This window comes from Ostrea edulis, chromosome 2, assembly GCF_947568905.1.
Source record: "Ostrea edulis chromosome 2, xbOstEdul1.1, whole genome shotgun sequence".
Lineage (NCBI taxonomy): Eukaryota > Metazoa > Mollusca > Bivalvia > Ostreida > Ostreidae > Ostrea > Ostrea edulis.
Window position 1 is genome coordinate 30,450,781 of NC_079165.1, and position 20,338 is coordinate 30,471,118.

Here is a 20,338-nt window from a genome sequence, read left to right on the forward strand (position 1 = left end):
TGTGTTATAGAGCCAAACTTTCTCATAGTGAGACTTCCCCCTGGAAGGGCTTCTGGAGGGAAGGCTCACTCTACAACACCTGCACTACCTACCTATACGTAAGCGAATAAGTAAAATGTAGTTAAAGTCGGCGTATATATACATGCACATTTAGGACTTAACATGAGCTCAAAAGGATTTATACACATGTACATGTAATTAACTTAGTTATAGATAAAATGCTTTAAATGATAATTATTATGTTATAATAATCATTTTTATTTTCGAAGTCGGATATACATAATCAACAAATAATATTAGCTATATACTAGCTATTTTATTTACCGACTTGCACGGATGTTTGCGCCCAGGGGGCCTTATACATATATGTAGCGGTTAGCCGGGTTCGATCGCCGGTGGCCAGATAGTTCAGTTGGTAGATCACCTGACTAGAGAATTCAGGGGGCCCGGGTTCGAATCCCGGTCTGGTCCGTTGCATTTTCTCCCTTCCTATATATATATATATATATATATATATATATATAATCCAATCAAGGGCCCTCAAAGGGCAACATGAAAACACATACAAACACTGTATATATACATATGTAAGTAAAGAAAGAAGTGATTACATAACACATAGTTATATACAATACAGTGTCATATATTGTTCAAAATAAATGTTCCAGTTGTATTTAGAATAGACTCTTCAGAAAATAATATGTAAATGAATCTTTGTTCATCATTAAGTGTAGTAAAAAAAATTACTGTTTTTTGTATAACATCACAAAAATATGTTATATTTCATCAACAAACTTTTCACATTTAGTCAAAAAATGAATCACCTACTGAACCGGAGTTGCATTTCTTACAGACTCGTTAATTCCAAGTAATACCAGAGTATACCAACTTCAATAATTAATTTATGAGCAGACATCCGTAATTTACAAATAAACTTATTACAGAGTAGTTTCTTTAAAATTTTCTTTAATTTATGTTGATTATAATTTCTAGATTGGTATCCAATTTTAACGTATTCTAAAACTTTTTCTACTAACTAGTGAGTACCACGACAGTTTGTTATTGAAATGCAAAAAATTACTACACAGATAAGCAGCCTTAAGTAGTTTAAATTCATTTAGGTTTTAAAGTCTGAACCAATAACAAATGACTGGTTTCAAATTATCATATTTGTAGAGGGAGTCTCCCTAATTCCGATAGTACAGCAAAATGTGTACTTTGTTGTGCATGCAAAGCAATGGTCATGTACAGTTAGCAAACGATACTATCTACATATAAGAAATCTAGTGTTGCCCATTTATTATCAGTTAAAAAATTCAATGTGCAATGAGAGAGCATGGTTACAGCTGACTTGACTAATGCAATGTTATGCAAGTGTAAATAGCGTATAGCCTAGCGTACTTAGCAACAACAAACACCTGATTTACATCAATGTTGTACAAACGCTTGAAAGTCTTTACGTCTGATCGAAACATTACAAAGATTATGACCAAGTCATACGAGAAAGGTCGAGGTCGTTTATGAAACCCGGCACGTCCGAATAGAGATGGGAAAGGAAGCTTCTAATGGTGTAAGCGCGGCGAAAGCCACGAAGTATTACACCGTAGAAGAGGTGAAACAGCATAATAAACGGGATGACAACTGGCTGATGATAGATGGTAAAGTGTACGACCTCAGTCGCTGGGCAAAAAAGCATCCTGGCGGTGCCAAAATCTTAGGGCACTATGCTGGCGAGGACGCAACGGTAAATATGAATATTCATTTAGATGTTATATGTTAATATTATATGCTATTATCTATTGAAATATATACATGTGCATTTTGATGAATTCTTTATAATTACATTGTCAATACTGATTAATGAAATAACTTGGAATTTTGAAATCTGACGTCACATTATATTAAGTCTGTCGTTGTCTGCACAGGTCCAGCATAATCTCTATATTTAGCTATGAAGCTTTATCAAGCTATATATGCCAGTATATGGCTTCACAAAGCTATTTAAGCAAGGTTAAATGGAATTAAATTAAATTTCTAGAGTACAATGGTATAGCGAAAAAGTTGCATAATAATTTTTGAACATGTAATACTTTACAACAGTTCAAAACAATGCTAGATCTACATTGTATTAAGAATTTTCATGAAAAGAGAATTTCTTTTGCATTATTAACTGTCTGCTATACTTTACGCGTTGAAGCATAGATAAGTATGGTGACTCTATAGTGGAATCTCAATTCCTTTGATCCTGTTTATGGTTTAAGAAGTATTGTTTACAATGTGTTGTATTGAGTAGAAGGATGAAACATTTTCACTCAGTGAAATTCGATTTTTATGTTTTAGAAATTGGTTTGATAAACGATTTGAAATAGCTAAATCAAGCTATTTTGAATAGCAGCTACTTTATAAAGCTATATAGCTCAATAAAGCTATACAGAGAGTGTACTGGACCTGCTGTAATCATGTCCTAGTCCATAATAATAAATAATTTTTCAAGGATCATTTTGAATTGTATACCAACAGATAAAATTCCCAAAATTACATTAGTATACAAACTGTAGTGTGAGAATTTCATTACCTTTCTTACATTTTATTTGCATAAGGAACACAATTCCGTGAATGTTATACTATCTGTACAGGAAATCTGCACTTGTAAATTCACATCCTGTTCAGCCCCGTAGTGTATGTCTACTATCACAGTCTCTTAAGGAAAACTCAGAGTTTTAAAAGTCTATTTTCCGACCTACAGATACACACTAAAATTCTCACAGTGCACAGCTTTTCTTTTCCCCACTGTACAAAGGGTATCGCAATGTACCTGTAATTCATTAATTGAAATTCAGCATTAGCTCTCTGACTCTCCAGAAACTGTATTAACCCTTCAGCACTTCTAAAATTAAGACATTCCTATTTCCTGTTTCCCAGGTTCAGCAGAATTGTATGTGATTGAATAAAAGTGAATTCGGACACTTGTGCTCTGACTTTATTACAATGTTGTCATGCTGAATATACACGTGCTTATTAGATAAAGTATATAACATCATCATCTATGTTGTCTCTCAAGTTCAGGAATATCACAATTACACCCACCTTTAATTATCAGACATTTTAGCCTTCCCTCTACACCCCCCCCCCTACCCCCCCCCCCCCCTACCCCCCCCCCAAAAAACAAATTTCAACCAGTCCGCAGAAAAATTTACCAGTCCAACAGAGTTTTCCAGAAATAATTAATTAAAACATTTTGTTGATGTTATTAAAATGAAATTTAACTCAGACAATATTGTAACACTTATGTGGGATTTATAATTTACGAATCAGATTTGTTTGATATCTACAGATTTGAAGCATGCCAAATGTGTGTATAAGATTTTATAAGTATATTTTCCAAAATTATGCCTTAGAAAATTGACCAGTCCCATCAGACTGACGAAAACAAATGTATGTCAGTCCCCCAGACTTTTAACCAGTCACAGACTGACGGGCATAATTTAATTTTGAGCCCTGAATTGAATATAACAATAAACATTTTTAATTTTTATTTCCATGTTGTTTTACATAGACATTTTCATTTCATTTGAAGTCTTCTTTCAGGATGCGTGGACTGCCTTTCATAATGATAAAGAACATGTAACCAAGTTCATGAAAGCTCTCTATATTGGAGATTTGAAAGACTGGAACGAGGTAAGATCAGTATATTTGATTTTTGTTAGATTGATGATGGTACAGGCATTGTGATTGGATGAAAAAATATATTGATTCCTTCATGTATATCAAATGATAAATGTACTAGAAGAGGGCTAAAATAGGCTGTGCCTGCTGCCCCATCCTATTCACTTAAGTACTCTGACATCATGCTATTGTTTGAAGCATGATTGTGAAATTTGGAATGTTTTACTCTGATATACTAGTTCATCATGTTATCACATACATCCATAAGATCAGATCTCGGAGAGTATGATGCACTACAATGGGTTAACAAAATTTATAAAGACAATTAACAATATAGGTACATGCACTTGTTGTAGTAAACAAGATTTACATATCCTTTATGATATAACCACTCTCTTATTCTTGTACCAAATGCAGAAAAGTTAGTTTAATTAAACCACTAACTATTTTAATCTGCACTGGCTAGTTCAGTTACAAATACAATTTATATGACATTAAATGTACGTGATTGAATAAACAAAGTTTTATTTATTATTTTAAAGCAGCAATTAAAGCAAATAAATGATAAGAAACTTTCTTGATCATTTTTTAGGGGGATTATCAAAATTTCAATTAAAAAACTGGACAGAAAACTTTTTAAATATGTATCAACACACTATGTGCATTGATGCACTTTTCATTCAATTTTTTGGCTGATACTTACATCACAAGAAAAAGCATTAGAAAAATTTGTTAAATGTGCAATATTTTCAATATAATCTTAATTTATTCAAGACTTGCAACATTCAGTGCATGTGTTATTTTTAAATTAAAGGTTTATATATGTTTTGAAAATGTCCGTAGGCCATTTTGAATCACAGCTTAAAAGTATGCTTGCACATACATGCATATGTATGAAAAAGAAAATACAGTTACAGAAATCTTTATATAAAAGTAAAATTTTTATTCCATCATGATTTTTGATATAATTTGATTTTTTAATTATTTTGACAGAATGAGACTGAGATTAAGAAGGACTTTCGTAAACTGAGAAAGTATGCAGAAGACAGTGGGTTGATGAAAACTAACCCTGCTTTCTACATTCTACACCTCAGCCATATTCTGGCTCTTGAGGCCCTCGCCTACTTCGTGGTGTGGTACTGCAATGGAAGTTTGGCTGCCTTCTTTGTTGCTGCCATTCTCTTGGCAACTGCACAGGTACATCAATTTCACACTCGAAACTTTGACTGAAATGTGGATTGGGATTTTATATGAATTAATGGGATCAAGCAGCAGGGTGAGATAAAGCCTATCTGAAACCTCCCCCTAAATGAGAATAATTAGTTCAGTCAGGTAATCATAAAAGAGAAAATTCTATGTGTCTGTGCATATGAAGTACATGTATTTCGAGAAATTGTTACATTAATCTGGTTTGTGTCAGTAGTGACAGACTCCAATGTAACACTGATCTAGTGTTGATTTGACCCTAACCATGAACATCAGTCTCTGTCTGATTAAAATCAGCTCCTCGATCCGCTCCTTTATTTTTAAATTGTTGCTGTTGAGCAGATTTAGGAGCTGATTTTAATCAGATTGCCATGAACATTTACAGAGGTTTCAATTAATACTGTGTGGTTTCATTTGATACTGTGTGCTTTTAGGCTCAGGCAGGCTGGAGTCAGCATGATTATGGTCACATGTCAGTCTTTCCCAGTCACAAGATGAACCATATATTTCATCATATTGTCATAGGGCATATCAAGGTGAGTTTGATACCATATGTAATAAAATTCACCGAGAGTACGTTCAATAGTAAAGATTTTCATTGATTATCAAGAACAAATTCAAGGCATTCTAATCAGATAGTATTGTACATATATCATAAATGTTCAGTAATTGAATAATACAATGTAATTTAATTTTAAAGGTCTCTTCAAATTAACATTAAATCAAGTTTTTTTCTGTACTTTATGTAGAGCATATCAAGGTATGGTTTACTTGCAGAATAGAATAGAATAGAGTATGGATTTGAACATTTCATTGAAAAAATTCTAGCCTTGTCGCCTACATAGGCTATAGCACAGAAGTACAGATAAACCTTTGTAATCCAACACCTATGTACAGTGGGGCCTCAGTAATCTGGATGCTTCCATCCAAACAATGTTCTGTGACAACCAAATTTTTATACATTATTTTGCAAATTAATAAATATGTGTAGCCAGATCAAAGCGGTATTAGTTGGTGGTAACAAGCCTAGATGGTTTTTTCCCTCAGATATCCTTTCCATGGATGCAGCATACTAAAAAAAGGGGGGAATATAAAAAACGAGGTTCATATAACTAGGGGTGATTTCCTGGTGGAACCCTGCAGCATAAAACAATGGAAAAAAAAACCGGTTTCATTTAGATGTGGGTGTTTTTTCATAGAAAGACTTTGCAATTTTATTAAAACTCTGTTTTAACATGAATTTTCGATTAATATCAAATGAGAATATGAAAATGTACTTAGTTGATTGAAATGTGTCTCATTATATATATAGCATTATTAAAAGGGGCATGGACACCATTTGAGCTGTAAATTTTCAAATTAATTTTAATTTCTTTTTTATTGTTTACAATACTTAACTAAAGTATTTCTAATGGTCAACCACAATTTGAATATCAGTTGTTCAGTTATATTTTAAAAGTGAGATACAGTACTCGCAATTCTTTGTTATGTAAACAAGGCTCATGCCATGTTTTTGTTTACATTAGACTGTTTAATTGGAAATAGTGTGTGTAAAACAAACTGAGACGTGCCAAACACGAAAAACTACTTAATTGTGTTAAGAATTCACTTATAAATTGAAAAAATCTGCTTTACACGAAACTTTTACTAGTTTATTTAACCTTTGTAAACAAAAACATGGCACGAGCCTTGTTTACATACAGACTGTAACAAGGACTGGTGACCTCTGTATCTACCATGTACCTTGACTACTGACATTCAAATTTTTGCTGATCATTTGTAATACCTTAGTTAAGCATTCTAAACATTAAAAATCAAAAAATAAAATTTGAAAATTTTCAGCTCAAATTGTGTCCATGTCCATTTAAGTAAAATAATTACATTTAACAATTTAAAGTTGACATATGTTAGACTTTATATAAAGATAATCACATTTTTGTAAAAACCTGAAAAACCTACCATTACAGTACCCGCAACGTTATTCTTGACATGATAAATGATAGAACACGATACATATAGGATAGGATACACGCATGATACGATAGGATACACGCACGATACGATAGGATACACGATGAACCTGATAAACGCAAAACACGATAAATGATCTTTACGATAAACCTGATAAACGCAAAACACGATAAACGATCTTCACGATAAACGGAAAACCTGATAGAAATGTTGTAAATTTAGAAGCAAGTTAGACAGAATGAAATTTTGATACCGACAATATAATTACATTATGTTGATAATAATACTGAAGGATTTCAATATTCATTACACACCTAAAACGTATAATTTCTTTAATACATGGTCGTACTTTTAAAAACATATTTTTATTTCAATTTTTTACGCCATCACAGCTAAAATCAGAAAACTTAACTATATACGGTATTTAATTCATTATTTGATATCTATATGAATTTTCCCAGCCAATGATTCTAAAATTATATTGTCACCTAATGTTTAATATATAAATTATACATGGGATTAACTAAATGTAATATAATGTAGTAATATATGGTTCAGTAGCTCTCTTATTTTAATGTCTATTATCTTGATTGTGAAATAAAACCAAGTAATATTTTGTGTGTAGCGAGGAGGGGGTTATTTTCCATCAAGCTCCAAGTTCACCGGTCATTCAACAATTACAATTATTTTCATCATGACCGCTTTAAAAAATATCCACTGCATTACACCAAATCTTCATACGTTAGATATTTCTGCACCATGAGTGATAATTGGTATTCATAAGTAATTGGAACATATGTATCTGAATTGATATCTTAAATTAATAACAAAAAATAAATAAACTATGGGAAAAAATAAACAAAACACAGCTTTTTTAAATTCACAATTTTGAAACACTTAAAATTTTTTAAGTTTAGTATGTAAAAAAAAATTCAAATAATCATCATTTAACCGGCATTAATTTCCAGTATCTACCCGTACTACTATTGGTACATGTACAAGTACAAGTAAAAAATAAAACAACGATGACAGCGGAGTCGTGCCCAGTTGGGCAGACTTGTGGAAGATGCAACACCTTTGCACCCTTTTAAAACTTAATCTTCTAAATGTATGAAATACAATGTCCTTGAGAATGTTTGCAGTCAAAACATGGGTGATACACAGACGCGCACAAGTTCAGTAGTGGGTATATAAATAGAACACAGGTGGAAAAAAATCGGAAGAAAAAGAGCCTTTATCAAAATATATGTAATAAACAATGTAATTTACTGATTTTCCCTTTCAAATCGGAACTTCATATTTCTCTGTTAGTGTTTATTACAAATGATTGTTTCTAGATGAACTTCAAATGAAGGGGCTTTCAGATTTACTGTCTACGGTTTCCTCGGGAAACCACTGCCTACTTTTCATACTACTTAGAATGAAACTGTGATAAATTTTCACCCTCTCTGGACAGAAAAATAGCTCTTCTTCTCTTCTGCCTTAAAATAGACAGCTTTATGTTCTCCTTTAAATATACTGTCTTTTCTCGATTCCTAAAAATAGCTTCTTTAACAAAATGAATAAAGCTTTCGAAAATTATCGTACTTTTTCAATAGATTTAATATACAATCCCGATAGTTTCCGAAGCTACACGATAAACGATTTTCACGATAAACGGAAAACCTGATACACGCAAAACACGATACACGATAGACCTGATAAACGCAAAACACGATAGAAAACGGAAAACCTGATAAATGCAAAACACGATACGATAGGATTCACGCACGATACGATAGGATACACGCACGATGCGATAGGATACACGCACAATAGAACACGATAGGAATGTCAAGAATAACGTTGCGGGTACTGTACATAATGATATAAAAATCAATAAGAGCATATGCATATCTACAAAATCAAGGAATTTATATCTTCTGCAATCATCAATGTACATGGAAAGTGTTTAGAAAGAACTAAAATATTCTTACCAATATATATTATGCAACTATAAGTGTATCATCAATAAGTGTATGTTTCAAAACGTTTTTGGCATATCTGAACTTGCTAATTCCTTAAGAAATAAAAGACCAATATGTTTAAGGCAACAAAGTGATAACACATTAAAACCTAACCTACAAAGAAGGCAAAAAAAGTCGTATTTGAGTAAGTTGAATTACGCTTTTGCATAGGCTTTGTTTACAAATGCAGAAAGAAGCCGTATCGAAATGATCCGTAAAAAATAGAAAAAAATCACAAATATTTGTATAGGTTGTGAAGAAAAATAATTTTTTTTACCACATATTTATGATATGGTTATAAAAATGCTGTTTTTATACCCGTTTTATTACTACGGATGTCCATCATGAAATCACCCTCGGCTCTATGAATCTGGCTTTTCATATCCATTTCTTACAGTATGGCCAGCAAGTTCAAAAGTGTCTGGATGTAGAAAGGATATTGGCTGGGATAATTATAGAATATTAAATATAAGCATTTATTTTATTCAGTTATGTGTAGAGCTTGATTATTTGCTTTTAATGCGTGTGGTGTATAGTTTTGTGTATTTTTTCTTTTCTTTTTTTGTAGTCCTGGATTCTTTAATCAAATATATTTTAGATGGCCCTAATTAAATATACAAATTATACATGTAAATATCTACAAGGATATTTCAATTTTAGTATTCATTTTTATTATAAATATAAGGAATCATTGTCTAGTTTGTTGGGTATGTAAGGTGACTATCTATAATTGTTGAAAACATGATAATTTATGCAAAGTAGCTTTGCCTCACACACTCAACACAAGAGACAGTGATTCCTTTTCAAAAAACAAAATGTTTTATTTCATATTGCACATCAACAAAGTAAGCGTATTGATTACTTACAAACAGATATAACATGTGCTTCAGTCATTCAGATTAATGAGGCTCCACTGTATTCAGTTTCACTTGTTTTAATTTATTTTGACACTGCAGTCAGACATCCAGCCTGATGTAACTTTATTCTGATTAGACAGCTTTCACGCTACTTATGATGTGTTCATGCATTTTATGCAAGTTCACCTCTAAATATGAATTGCAAATTTATTTTTATGCATATTCTTTTCCCAGGCTGCCTCATCTCATTGGTGGAACTTTCGCCATTTTCAGCACCATGCAAAACCAAACGTGATTAAGAAGGATCCAGATGTAGATATAGCTTATCTGTTCTTAATAGGAGATTACATACCTAAGTCATGGGGCAGAAGAAAAGTAGGATTCATGCCATATAATCTCCAACAAACATACTTCTTTTTCTGTAAGCACTAGTTTTTTTACATGTCTCCTTAGATCAAAGAGAACGAGATACAATTTTTGGCTTATCTGTTCACGCGTTATCCACAACTTTAATCATAAACCGTAAACTATGGAAGATAAAGACTTTACAATTACATTGTCGCAGGTGTGAAATTTTGAAATTTTTCGTTTGGAAATCTGTACATGATTTAGAAAAATGGTATCAATCATTTTGATTTTTTCTTTCAGTGGGACCTCCTCTGCTGTTACCGATTTATTTCCACGTTGAAAATATTATGTTTGTTTTTAAGAGACGAGATTATGTGGTATGTTATTTTTTATCAGGCTATTTTGATCTTGTGCAATCAGTAAACAGCAAGTTAAAACCTTAGCAGTGCAACTGTCATCCTCTTTTTGTTGGATATTGATAAGTTACCGAGTTTGTTTGACTTTGACAGGATTTGCTGATGACCGTAACTTTCTTCTACAAATTTTTCTGGTTGTATGGTCCTTTTTATGGAGGATGGGGAGCATTTGGACTCTACATGTTCATAAGGTAAATGTTGCGTTAAAAAAAATCTAGAGAGGGTGCTCTACACATAGTGGTTTGTTATCAGGACATTAAACATCAGCAGAAGCTATTCTGATATACGAAAAGCATGTCACAGATCCTTAAATGTCCATCATCCTTTGATGAATTACCATTTCTGACATATGTATTTTTTGTAATCGGGACTATTAAATATAGTTTTAGAATTAATTGTATTTTTCTACATTTTGTTTTCTTTTAAACAAACTTTGAATGGACAAGTTGAATTGTTTCCATCAATAAAATTGACAATTTTTAGATTCCTGGAGAGTCATTGGTTTACTTGGGTGACCCAGATGAGTCATTTGCCAATGAGAGTGGATAAAGACAAGGAGGAGGACTGGTTTACGCTACAGCTGGCTACCACCTGTAACGTAGACTCCACCCCATTCAACGACTGGTTTACCGGCCATCTCAACTTCCAGATAGAGCACCAGTAAGTGTATTGGCCAGCTGAAGCCTGTTCCAGCATCCATATTAAAGCATGATATGAATCTTTTTAATATCTGTATTTCCAGAATGTATCTTTATGTGAAATATTGATTGTTGACATTTCTTTATAATTGTATTTTTTCATTTAAAGCTTGTTTCCAACTATGCCAAGGCACAATCTAGGGAAGATAGCCCCATTGGTGAAATCGATGTGTAAGAAACATAACCTGCCCTACAGATGCTCGCCTCTCTTTACAGCTTTCGGAGACATTGTCAGGTATGTCATCAAAATGAACCAACATGTAAGAGTTTTTTCTGATTGTCAGGCGACATTTCTAAAATAATTGCAAGCAAAGTTTTTAGGAGGCTAATTGGTTCTGTTCAAATATTGAACAATTTTAAAATATGTTTGCTCAACAAGTTTAACAGGTTTTCAGCAAATGTTTTACAAATTAACTTTTCACCATTACCATTCATGTTTTTTTAAGAATAATTATCATTTTTCTTTATTTTAGGATGCTAAAAAAGTCCGGAGAGATTTGGTATGATGCATATTACCATGGATGATTCATTGAAAGTGTTGGGGAGAAAGAAGAATGTAGGCCAGTCTTTGTACTTATCAAAGACGACATCTTGAAATATATTTCTGTAAGAATGTTTTGATTGACTGTGATAATGTGTTTTGTGCCTAAATTCTGCTGATCAATTTTTTGTTGAGATTAGTACTTTTGTTTTTCAAAGTACATAAGAGTCAGTGGGGTTTTTATGCCCCCAAGATCAAAGATCAGGGGGCCATATTGTTTTTGTCCTGTCTGTCATTCTGTAATTCTGTCTGAAACTTTAACCTTGCTAATAACTTTTGAACAGTAAGTGATAGAGCTATGATATTTCAAATGAGTATTCCTTGTGACAAGGGCTTTCCGTGGGTACCAACATTTTTTACCCTTGACCTTGGAGTTTGACCTACTTTTTTGTAAACTTTAACCTTTTTAATAACTTTTGAACAGTAAGTGATAGAGCTTTGATATTTCACATGAGTATTCCTTATGACAAGACCTTTCTGTGGGTACCAACATTTTTGACCCAGTGACCTTGACATTGGAGTTTGACCTACTTTTTGGAAATTTTAACCTTGCTTACAACTTTTGAACAGTAGGTGATAGAGCTTTGATATTTCACATGAGTATTCCTTGTGACAAGACATTTCCGTTGGTACTAAACCTTTTGACCTTGACATTTGACTTACTTTTTAATTTTTTTTTTACATTGGTCATAACTTCTAAATGGTAAATATTAGAGCTTTCATATTGTACATGAGCATTTCTTGTGCCAAGATCTTTCTACTGGTACCAAGATATTTGTCCTTGTGACCTTGGGCATCTTTGGAATTGGCCATTATCGAGGGGGGGGGGGGGCATTTGCATTTCACAAACCCATCTTGTTTTTTTTCCAACATACTTAATTACTGTATTCATTAAAAAAAAAAGTACAAATTGATTAAAATGACCAGGTGAATTAAGAAATCATCAAGGAGAGCAAAAGCATTATAAATGTTTATTGCTATATCTTGCATGTGATACCAACACTGATCTTCATAAGATGTTAACAAGAGTTGCATGCCTTTTGGTTGCCATTTCATCATTCTGTAATTTGTAGACATATCATTTATTTTAGATATGCTTTGAAAAATGAAATATAAAATAAAGATGAAATGGAAAATCTATTTGAGGGTGATTAGATTTTAAACTGTTTTACTCTTTCAGTGTATTTTTTTTTTTTTCAATTTTCTTAATGTGGGTGAGGGTGGGGTGTCTTTATCTGCCCTGGTACATTAGACCTTTTCTTAAAATAATGATTGAACCAAGTATAGACATAAGTGATACTGCCTGGTTCTTTTCCTGCGTTTTTTTTTTATAAATACAAAATAATAATAATAATAATAATTAAGGTTTATAGCATTCAAAGCAGTGATATTAAAAATAATAATTATCATTTTCTACAAAAAAAAAAACAACAACAAAAATTGGAATTTGGTCATGCAGTTAAATTACATCATGTATGACTGTATTTTATGTTGGTTTTACAATATCCAATGGTGTAACTGTACGTTGCTGTTTTTGAATATATCGAGTATTTTTTATATTTTTACAATAACAAAAAATGAAATTTATTAAACATTAAATAGTTACTAGATACATTGACCTTGCTCAATATTTATATCCCCCGCAACAAGTTGTGGGGGGGTATACTGGAATTGGGTTGTCCGTCTGTCTGTCCGTCCGTCTGTAGATGCAATGGTTTCCGGGCTCTAAAGCATTATCCTTTCCACCTACTGTCACCATATCATATATATGGACTACCCATGGGATGAAGATGTTCCCTATCGATTTTGGGGTCAAAAGGTCAAAGGTCAAGCGCACTGGACATCGAAGTAGCAATATGGTTTCCAGGCTCTAAAGCGTTATCTTTTCCACCTACAGTCACCATATCATACATATGGACTACCCATGGGATGAAGATGTTCCCTATCGATTTTGGGGTCAAAAGGTCAAAGGTCAAGCGCACTGGACATCGAAGTAGCAATATGGTTTCCGGGCTCTAAAGCGTTATCTTTTCCACCTACAGTCACCATATCATACATATGGACTACGCATGGGATGAAGATGTTCCCTATCGATTTTGGGGTCAAAAGGTCAAAGGTCACGCGCACTGGACATCGAAGTAGCAATATGGTTCGGTTTGTCATGTCATTTGTTTTTCACACTCAGAAAAAAGGTAGTTTATACCTGTTACCAACACCCTTTGGGAGATTGGGGTAAGCGGGGGGTATTCTTAGTGAGCATTGCTCACAGTACCTCTTGTTTAATTTCATTTTACTTATGCATTTTATGTCTGAACTAATATGTTGTGTTTTTTATTTTAAAAATATTCTGTTCTTTTGTCTATTTATTTATGCATGAATAAATATTAAAATACATCCTGGGCTTTGTGAAAGGAAAGGGACTTGTCACATATATTTATTTTATTGATATGATAAATATACATGTATGTGACAAGCCCCTGTGGTAAAGGTAACCAAAAGTGGTAGTTTCACCTAGAGTATCCTCAGACAACTACTATAGTGTGTAATTAATTGAATTATTGCGCACATTAATTGAATTATTGTTCTCTTCAATTGAATTATCGCATATCTATGGCACGCCAAATTCACAAAAATGAGCTAAACATAGTTTCACAGTTGATAAACTAGGTTTATCGACTGTAAACTATAGTTTACGAACTGTAAACTATAGTTAACTATAGTCTTCATCCGTAAAACTATATTTAATGGTTGTAAACTATAGTTTACAAATGCTAATCTAAGTTTATCTGTCTTTAAATAAACGTTAACAATAGATTTTGCTGATAAATACAGATTCACATTTGTAAACTATAATTTACATTCGTTAACTATAGTTCACAATTGTTAATCCTAGTTTCACAAATTGTGATACTATATTTATCAGATAAACTATGACTTGTAAACCATAGTTTACAATCGTGAAACCGTATTTATCACATAAACTATGTTTTGCAATCGCTAATGATTGTTTTCATTGTTAATTATAGTTTACGCTTGTGAAACATAGATTATCTGTTAACTATGGTTTACAGATGTGAAATATAGATTAACGTCGTTAACTATAGTTTACGGTCCGTAAACTATAGTTTACAGTCGATAAACCTAGTTTATCAACTGTGAAACTATGTTTAGCTCATATTTGTGAATTTGGCGTGCCATACATATCATCAATTCATTTGAAGAGAGAAACAATACAACTATAGCACACATCAATTCAGCAGAATATTTGATCAATTGATGCACGCAATAATTCAGAATTGAAGATACCATTGATTATTTGAAGAGATTGTGGCGCAAATCAAATTGATTAATAATTAAAGATATTCTTAATTATTTGAGTTTAGGTTAATCTGGCACCTCATAAAGTGCAATACTCTAAAAGTCAAAATTTTGTCTATTATGGACAATAAACACTCAACATTACTGAACTTAGAACTCCTCAAGAAAACTTTATCAAGAGTATCTTTGATTGGCACGATATCTACCCTCCATTTACAATAAGTTGAGAACCATCTGTCAAATCAATACTAAATTTTGGCAATAAACTCTGAAACGTTTGCTCCAGAGTCACCGCTTGCACCTTTAATATTGTTTCATATTTGAGGTGAAGTCCGTAAGCTATAATAGAATCTTACTTGATTAGTAAAATTAATTAAAAACCTACTTTCGTTTTCGATGAAATACCTTGAAATCGCAAAAATGAGAGTACAGTGGCTGACATGCTTCAAAGCCAAATGGCGAATCTAAGCCAGTGTTCTTTGTTTCTTTTTTTAATGACAAATTAAGATGATAGGATATATCCTATGAAGTAAATCCGTTGTTTATCGATGCTTGATTTTAATTTTACAGAAGAAATAAGTTTTTCGGTTAGTCATTGATATAGCGCATTATATTTTCGATTATTGCGTTTGACGAGCAGACAAAAAGCTACTATAATATAAACTCATTCACAATAATTAGTTTCAAATTTTGAAATTGAACGACTGTTCATTTTGTCTATGGTCAACTATTCGGCATGACGGATTACTAATGCATTTGTAAAATCATTATCTAATTTTCAATACGGAGAGAGATCATTTATGTTACACGAGGAACATTTAATTTGGAACTCCAAGGGACTTCCTAATTATAAAGTTTTATTTACTGTATATGTTATCGATAAATATAACATAACTAATGCACGATATTATTTTTAAAAATTCTTAAATTCACTTGAATTTAATCTATCGTTCATTCAATTCATGTGTGCAACAATTCAAACACGCATTTAAAAAGTCCTTTTTCTATGCAATATTAATATTTAATTGTGATTTCGCGGGGTTTCATCTAGTATGAATATAACTGTAAATAATTACAATCCCTAGGTGCTACAAACTTTTGTAATGAAGTTTTTTCATGCCATATTGATTCTATCTATTTGGACTTTTAAGTGTTCTTCTCTTATTTATTGTTCCTTATTTTATGCTTTATGTTTAAAACAAAATGAGATGTGACAAACACTAGAAACTGGTTAATTGTGTTCAGAATGCATTCGTAGTGTGAAAAACCCAGGACTGCATGGAGTAATCATAATGCAATGGCGGATCTAAATTTTACTGGGGGGGGGGGGGGCGAAGGGAGAGGGCATGGAAGGGTATTAACCCCCTCCCATGTGCGGTGCGGGGGGGGGGGGGGTGGGGGGGGGTCGTGAAACTTTCAAAAAGATTGATGGTGCATTTTAATGCATTTTAGACTGAAATTCTTGGTCCCCCCCCCCCTAAATTCGCCACTGCTATGCTAGAGGAGAGGAACGTTTCTGCTGTTCTTGCAGTGTGGGCGGGTAATGTACACATGTAAACGGGAGGGAAGGAGTGGGGACATGAATAAGAGCCTACTTCTACCCTGTCCTTTCACCCCTTGCCCGTCCCTACAGAATGGGGGTGAAAGAATTGAAGTCCTAGAAAAGTACTTAAATTGTAATAAAATAGTTCTGGGAATTTTTAATCAACATGACATGACATTTCGTGTACTAGCTCTTGGACTCGTGAAATCAAAACAAAAAAATGTGCATTTTACTTTCCCAGGCACCGTCGCATTGGACTGTTCAGAAGACAACGCATAAAACACAGCATGTAAACAGTTGCGATTTTCTATATTTTTCAGTTGTTTTCTATAATAATAGATTATTGTCCGTATTGTATGATTTTTCTCTTTGTGTTGTATAGATTTTTATTTGTAATATATACATACATATATATATATATATATATATATATATATATATATATATATGATTGTCCATTTGCATTGTATGATTTCTATGTATTTGTATCGCATAATATTTCATTTGTATTCTATATATGTCCATTTGTATTGTATATTTTCTTCATGTATTAATTGTATAATTTTTCCATTGTATTCTGTAATTGTCCATTTGTATTGTATATTTTTTTGATTGCCTTTGTATTCTATATTTCGTTTTATACGTGTATTATATCGTACAATTTTCATTTATGATAATACACTGTTTTTTGAAAACTTTATGTTTATTTTCTTTCTCAAAATGTATTTCATCGCGTGAAAACTTTCGGGCGGTTTAGGTTAACGTCGACATTCCTAACGCACATGTGAAAACTTGTGGTGAAAAACTCACTGCAAAACTCAAAATGAACATTTTCGTAAGATTTGTGCAACCCTAGGCCGAAGAACTGCTCCGGATCCGCCACTGAACACACGCTAATGAATGCACAGATTTTTCCAAACTCCGTACAGTGTCACACGTATCAACACTTCGCGAAAGTTACGTCCCTTGTCCACCATCTCCCGGATAAAAATCGTATTTCCCTACGTTGGCCTTTGTAATTTTCCTATCTGTAGCTTTGACACCTGTTATATTTCCATCAATTGCAGTCAACTACAATATGCCCCAGATTGGGGCAACCCATTAACTTGTATGAAAACTTGGTAATTGGCTAAAATTCAAAGTAATGGCATCTTACATTTGGTAAGGTAAAGAAGGAAAACTTGGTTTTTCACCGATTGACCTTTGGCTGACCCCGCAAAGGGACGTAACTCGCGGCGAAGTGGTGATAGGTGGACTACTTTCCCCTACGAATAATGATATTGGAGTTGTAGCGTTACGGAATATAGGCCTACTGAGCTGACCGGAGCTTGAGATTTTATCCTTGAATTTAAAAAAAAAAGCGTGAATTTCTTAATATTGTCGTCGGGCTGCTGGAATATGAGAGAGAGAGAGAGAGAGAGAGAGAGAGGTCTCCAGAAACAGCATTAATGATGATGGGAGATAACTACTGTTTACTCTCGCCACTAGATGGCCCGATTCTCGTTTGTTGTCAAGGGCGACGTACTTTGTTCGCAACGAAGAAGTAGCTGTTGGCGCGATTCTTCGAATATCCACGTTGGTCAAGTCGATTTCAAAGATTTCAGCGATTTTTGTAGTGATACAATTTAACACCAGAGTAAGTGATTATTTGATTTATTCTCTTGACGATATTTCAATGCAAAGCCATTTCAATGATCATGTTGATGATCAAATCACAAATGATAGGCACCATTTTGCAAAATAATTAGACTCATCTACACTGACCTAATAAGCACTGATCACATTTTCTAATGTATTAACGAATATATCAATGCTAGTAATTAATGATATTAGATTCTAAATGAATATAGATGGTAAATCACAATGCTAATGGGAATATTAAGGGCATAGGCGCTCCCCAGCTTAATTGTTAATATATTGTGCCGTTACCTATTTTCGATAGTATCCTAATTTCGATAGATTATTATTTTTAACGATCTTTCGATAATTGTAATGCCATTTTTCGGAACGTTTTTCCCAAAATCAGCGTCAGTAACAAGAAGTGTCAGATAGCCAAAAAGATCGAGAATTACGCTTTTCAAAGAGGTAAGACTACAATTCTGTATGCATCTATTCTGAAAACTCCATTTTTCCCAATGCCAAAAAAACCACAATGAAAATCTGATTATTTTCCATTGAAAGCAGTGTCCTATTCACCTATGCTGTCGTCTGATAATAAACTCAATGTTGTGTTCTAAAAATAGATAAGCCTCTCTTTGGGTGAACTATCGGTTCAAGAGAACAGTATGGAAACGCATTATAGTCATATTACCATACGTTTTTTAAAAAAATTCTCTGTTTTAAAATTTGTTTTTATTGATTTCTTGTTTATTTCTTTGCAGATATTTTCCATCCAGAGAGGAAATTATAAGAATGATGATCCAGAGGCCTTGGGCAATGCTTTCCAGTCGGTAAAATGTGGAATGAGTGTCCATGGTGAATTGTTACTGCCAAATGTTTCCAAGTCCCCTAGACAACTTTAAAATATGATGAATGGGCGTAATAACATTGGGCGTGTGTCTTCAGGACCTTCACCACTATTTAAAATTGTTTGAAGTTGCTCTATTTGTTCATTATTTAACGTAATCAATTTGGTCGAAAAAATAAGAATAAAAGAATCATTCTATTCAATGTTGTTTTTACACTAACAGCGCGCCATACTTACTATCGAAAATAGGTGACGTCAGTGAAAACAAATTTGATTATGGCGGATCTAACGAAAGTTGAAATGCTACCTAGATTTTGATGGTTTTAAACAAAAATCAACATATATGCATTAGATAGAGTAAATTAATTAGAACAGATAAAATTCAGGTGAGAAATAAATTGCTGAATATATTAAATATGTAAAAATAGCACTGCACTATCGAAAACCGGTGACGCCAGGATATATATATATATATATATATATATATATATATATATATATATATATATATCTTCTATACTATAAACATAACGTTCTTTTTGAAGAATTTATCGATGTGTAAACTCCGGACATTTTACTCACAAACTGAATAAAAGTGCGAAGCTTCTTCAAACAGAATGTTTGATTCTTATAATTCAATTGCAAAAATTTTAATAGTTTCCCCGCACTATGCTATTTGTTTTCAGGCGTGTATGAATACATCGCGTTTTTGGATTTATTGATGTGTAAACTCTTGTTCAGCTTTATTTTTGTCCAATCAAAAAAATAAATAACATTGGAATTATATATATATATTTAACAATTAAGCTGGAGAGCGCCTATGATTAAGGGAGGGGGGGGGGGGGGGTGAAAGACGGGGGCAGATAAATGAGGGAAGTAATTCCAAAATCCCCCAATAAACAGCATTTTGGTTTTGACTATTTTCTCAGGGTATGAGATTTACATGGTCAATTTTCGAAAATTTTAATTAAACATTTTTTCTTTGTACTTTGTATTTGTAACAAACGGCGTAGCTCCATCTTGGAAGTTTGGGGCGGGGCAACCACTTTTTTGTTTTACAATAGAAATACAGGCACGTAGTATCATTTTTATAAGTGGAGGGGTATCAGTCGGGAAGTTTAAGTTGTCTAAACTTCTTGTAAACTTATTTTTTTAAAAAAACCATAAAAATAAAACACAAACAAACCATAACACGTGAAGAGGGGCGTCCATTTACACAAGTTCAAGCTTACTCCATGATTCTACCGTACCTGTCATGATTATTACAACTACTCAAAACAATACTATATCCTTAATAGCTA

The 20,338-nt window shown here is 33.0% G+C and overlaps 1 protein-coding gene and 1 long non-coding RNA gene across 2 annotated transcripts; both read left to right on the top strand.

The window, feature by feature from the left end:
• Positions 1–1,492: 1,492 nt before the first annotated feature.
• LOC125681219 (acyl-CoA 6-desaturase-like) lies at positions 1,493–14,103 on the top strand. The gene is made up of 10 exons (XM_048921208.2): positions 1,493–1,744; positions 3,589–3,678; positions 4,660–4,863; positions 5,307–5,408; positions 9,941–10,127; positions 10,355–10,431; positions 10,564–10,661; positions 10,954–11,130; positions 11,278–11,403; positions 11,642–14,103. Exons 1-10 carry the CDS (start codon positions 1,547–1,549, stop codon positions 11,691–11,693), a joined length of 1,311 nt encoding a protein of 436 aa, XP_048777165.1. The 5' UTR covers positions 1,493–1,546; the 3' UTR covers positions 11,694–14,103.
• A 4,387-nt stretch (positions 14,104–18,490) lies between these two features.
• Positions 18,491–19,240, top strand: LOC130051604 (uncharacterized). The gene is made up of 2 exons (XR_008799873.1): positions 18,491–18,655; positions 18,952–19,240. It is a non-coding gene; the product is annotated as an uncharacterized LOC130051604 (long non-coding RNA).
• Positions 19,241–20,338: the final 1,098 nt, after the last annotated feature.

What these genes read in the sequence shown, in the direction of transcription:
- LOC125681219 (XM_048921208.2), top strand. Translation starts at nt 1,547, where the DNA reads ATGGGAAAGGAAGCTTCTAATGGTGTAAGCGCGGCGAAAGCCACGAAG. An exon ending in ATGCTGGCGAGGACGCAACG is followed by an intron (nt 1,745 to 3,588) that starts GTAAATATGAAT and finishes GTCTTCTTTCAG; the next exon opens with GATGCGTGGACTGCCTTTCA. An exon ending in GGACTCTACATGTTCATAAG is followed by an intron (nt 10,662 to 10,953) that starts GTAAATGTTGCG and finishes GACAATTTTTAG; the next exon opens with ATTCCTGGAGAGTCATTGGT.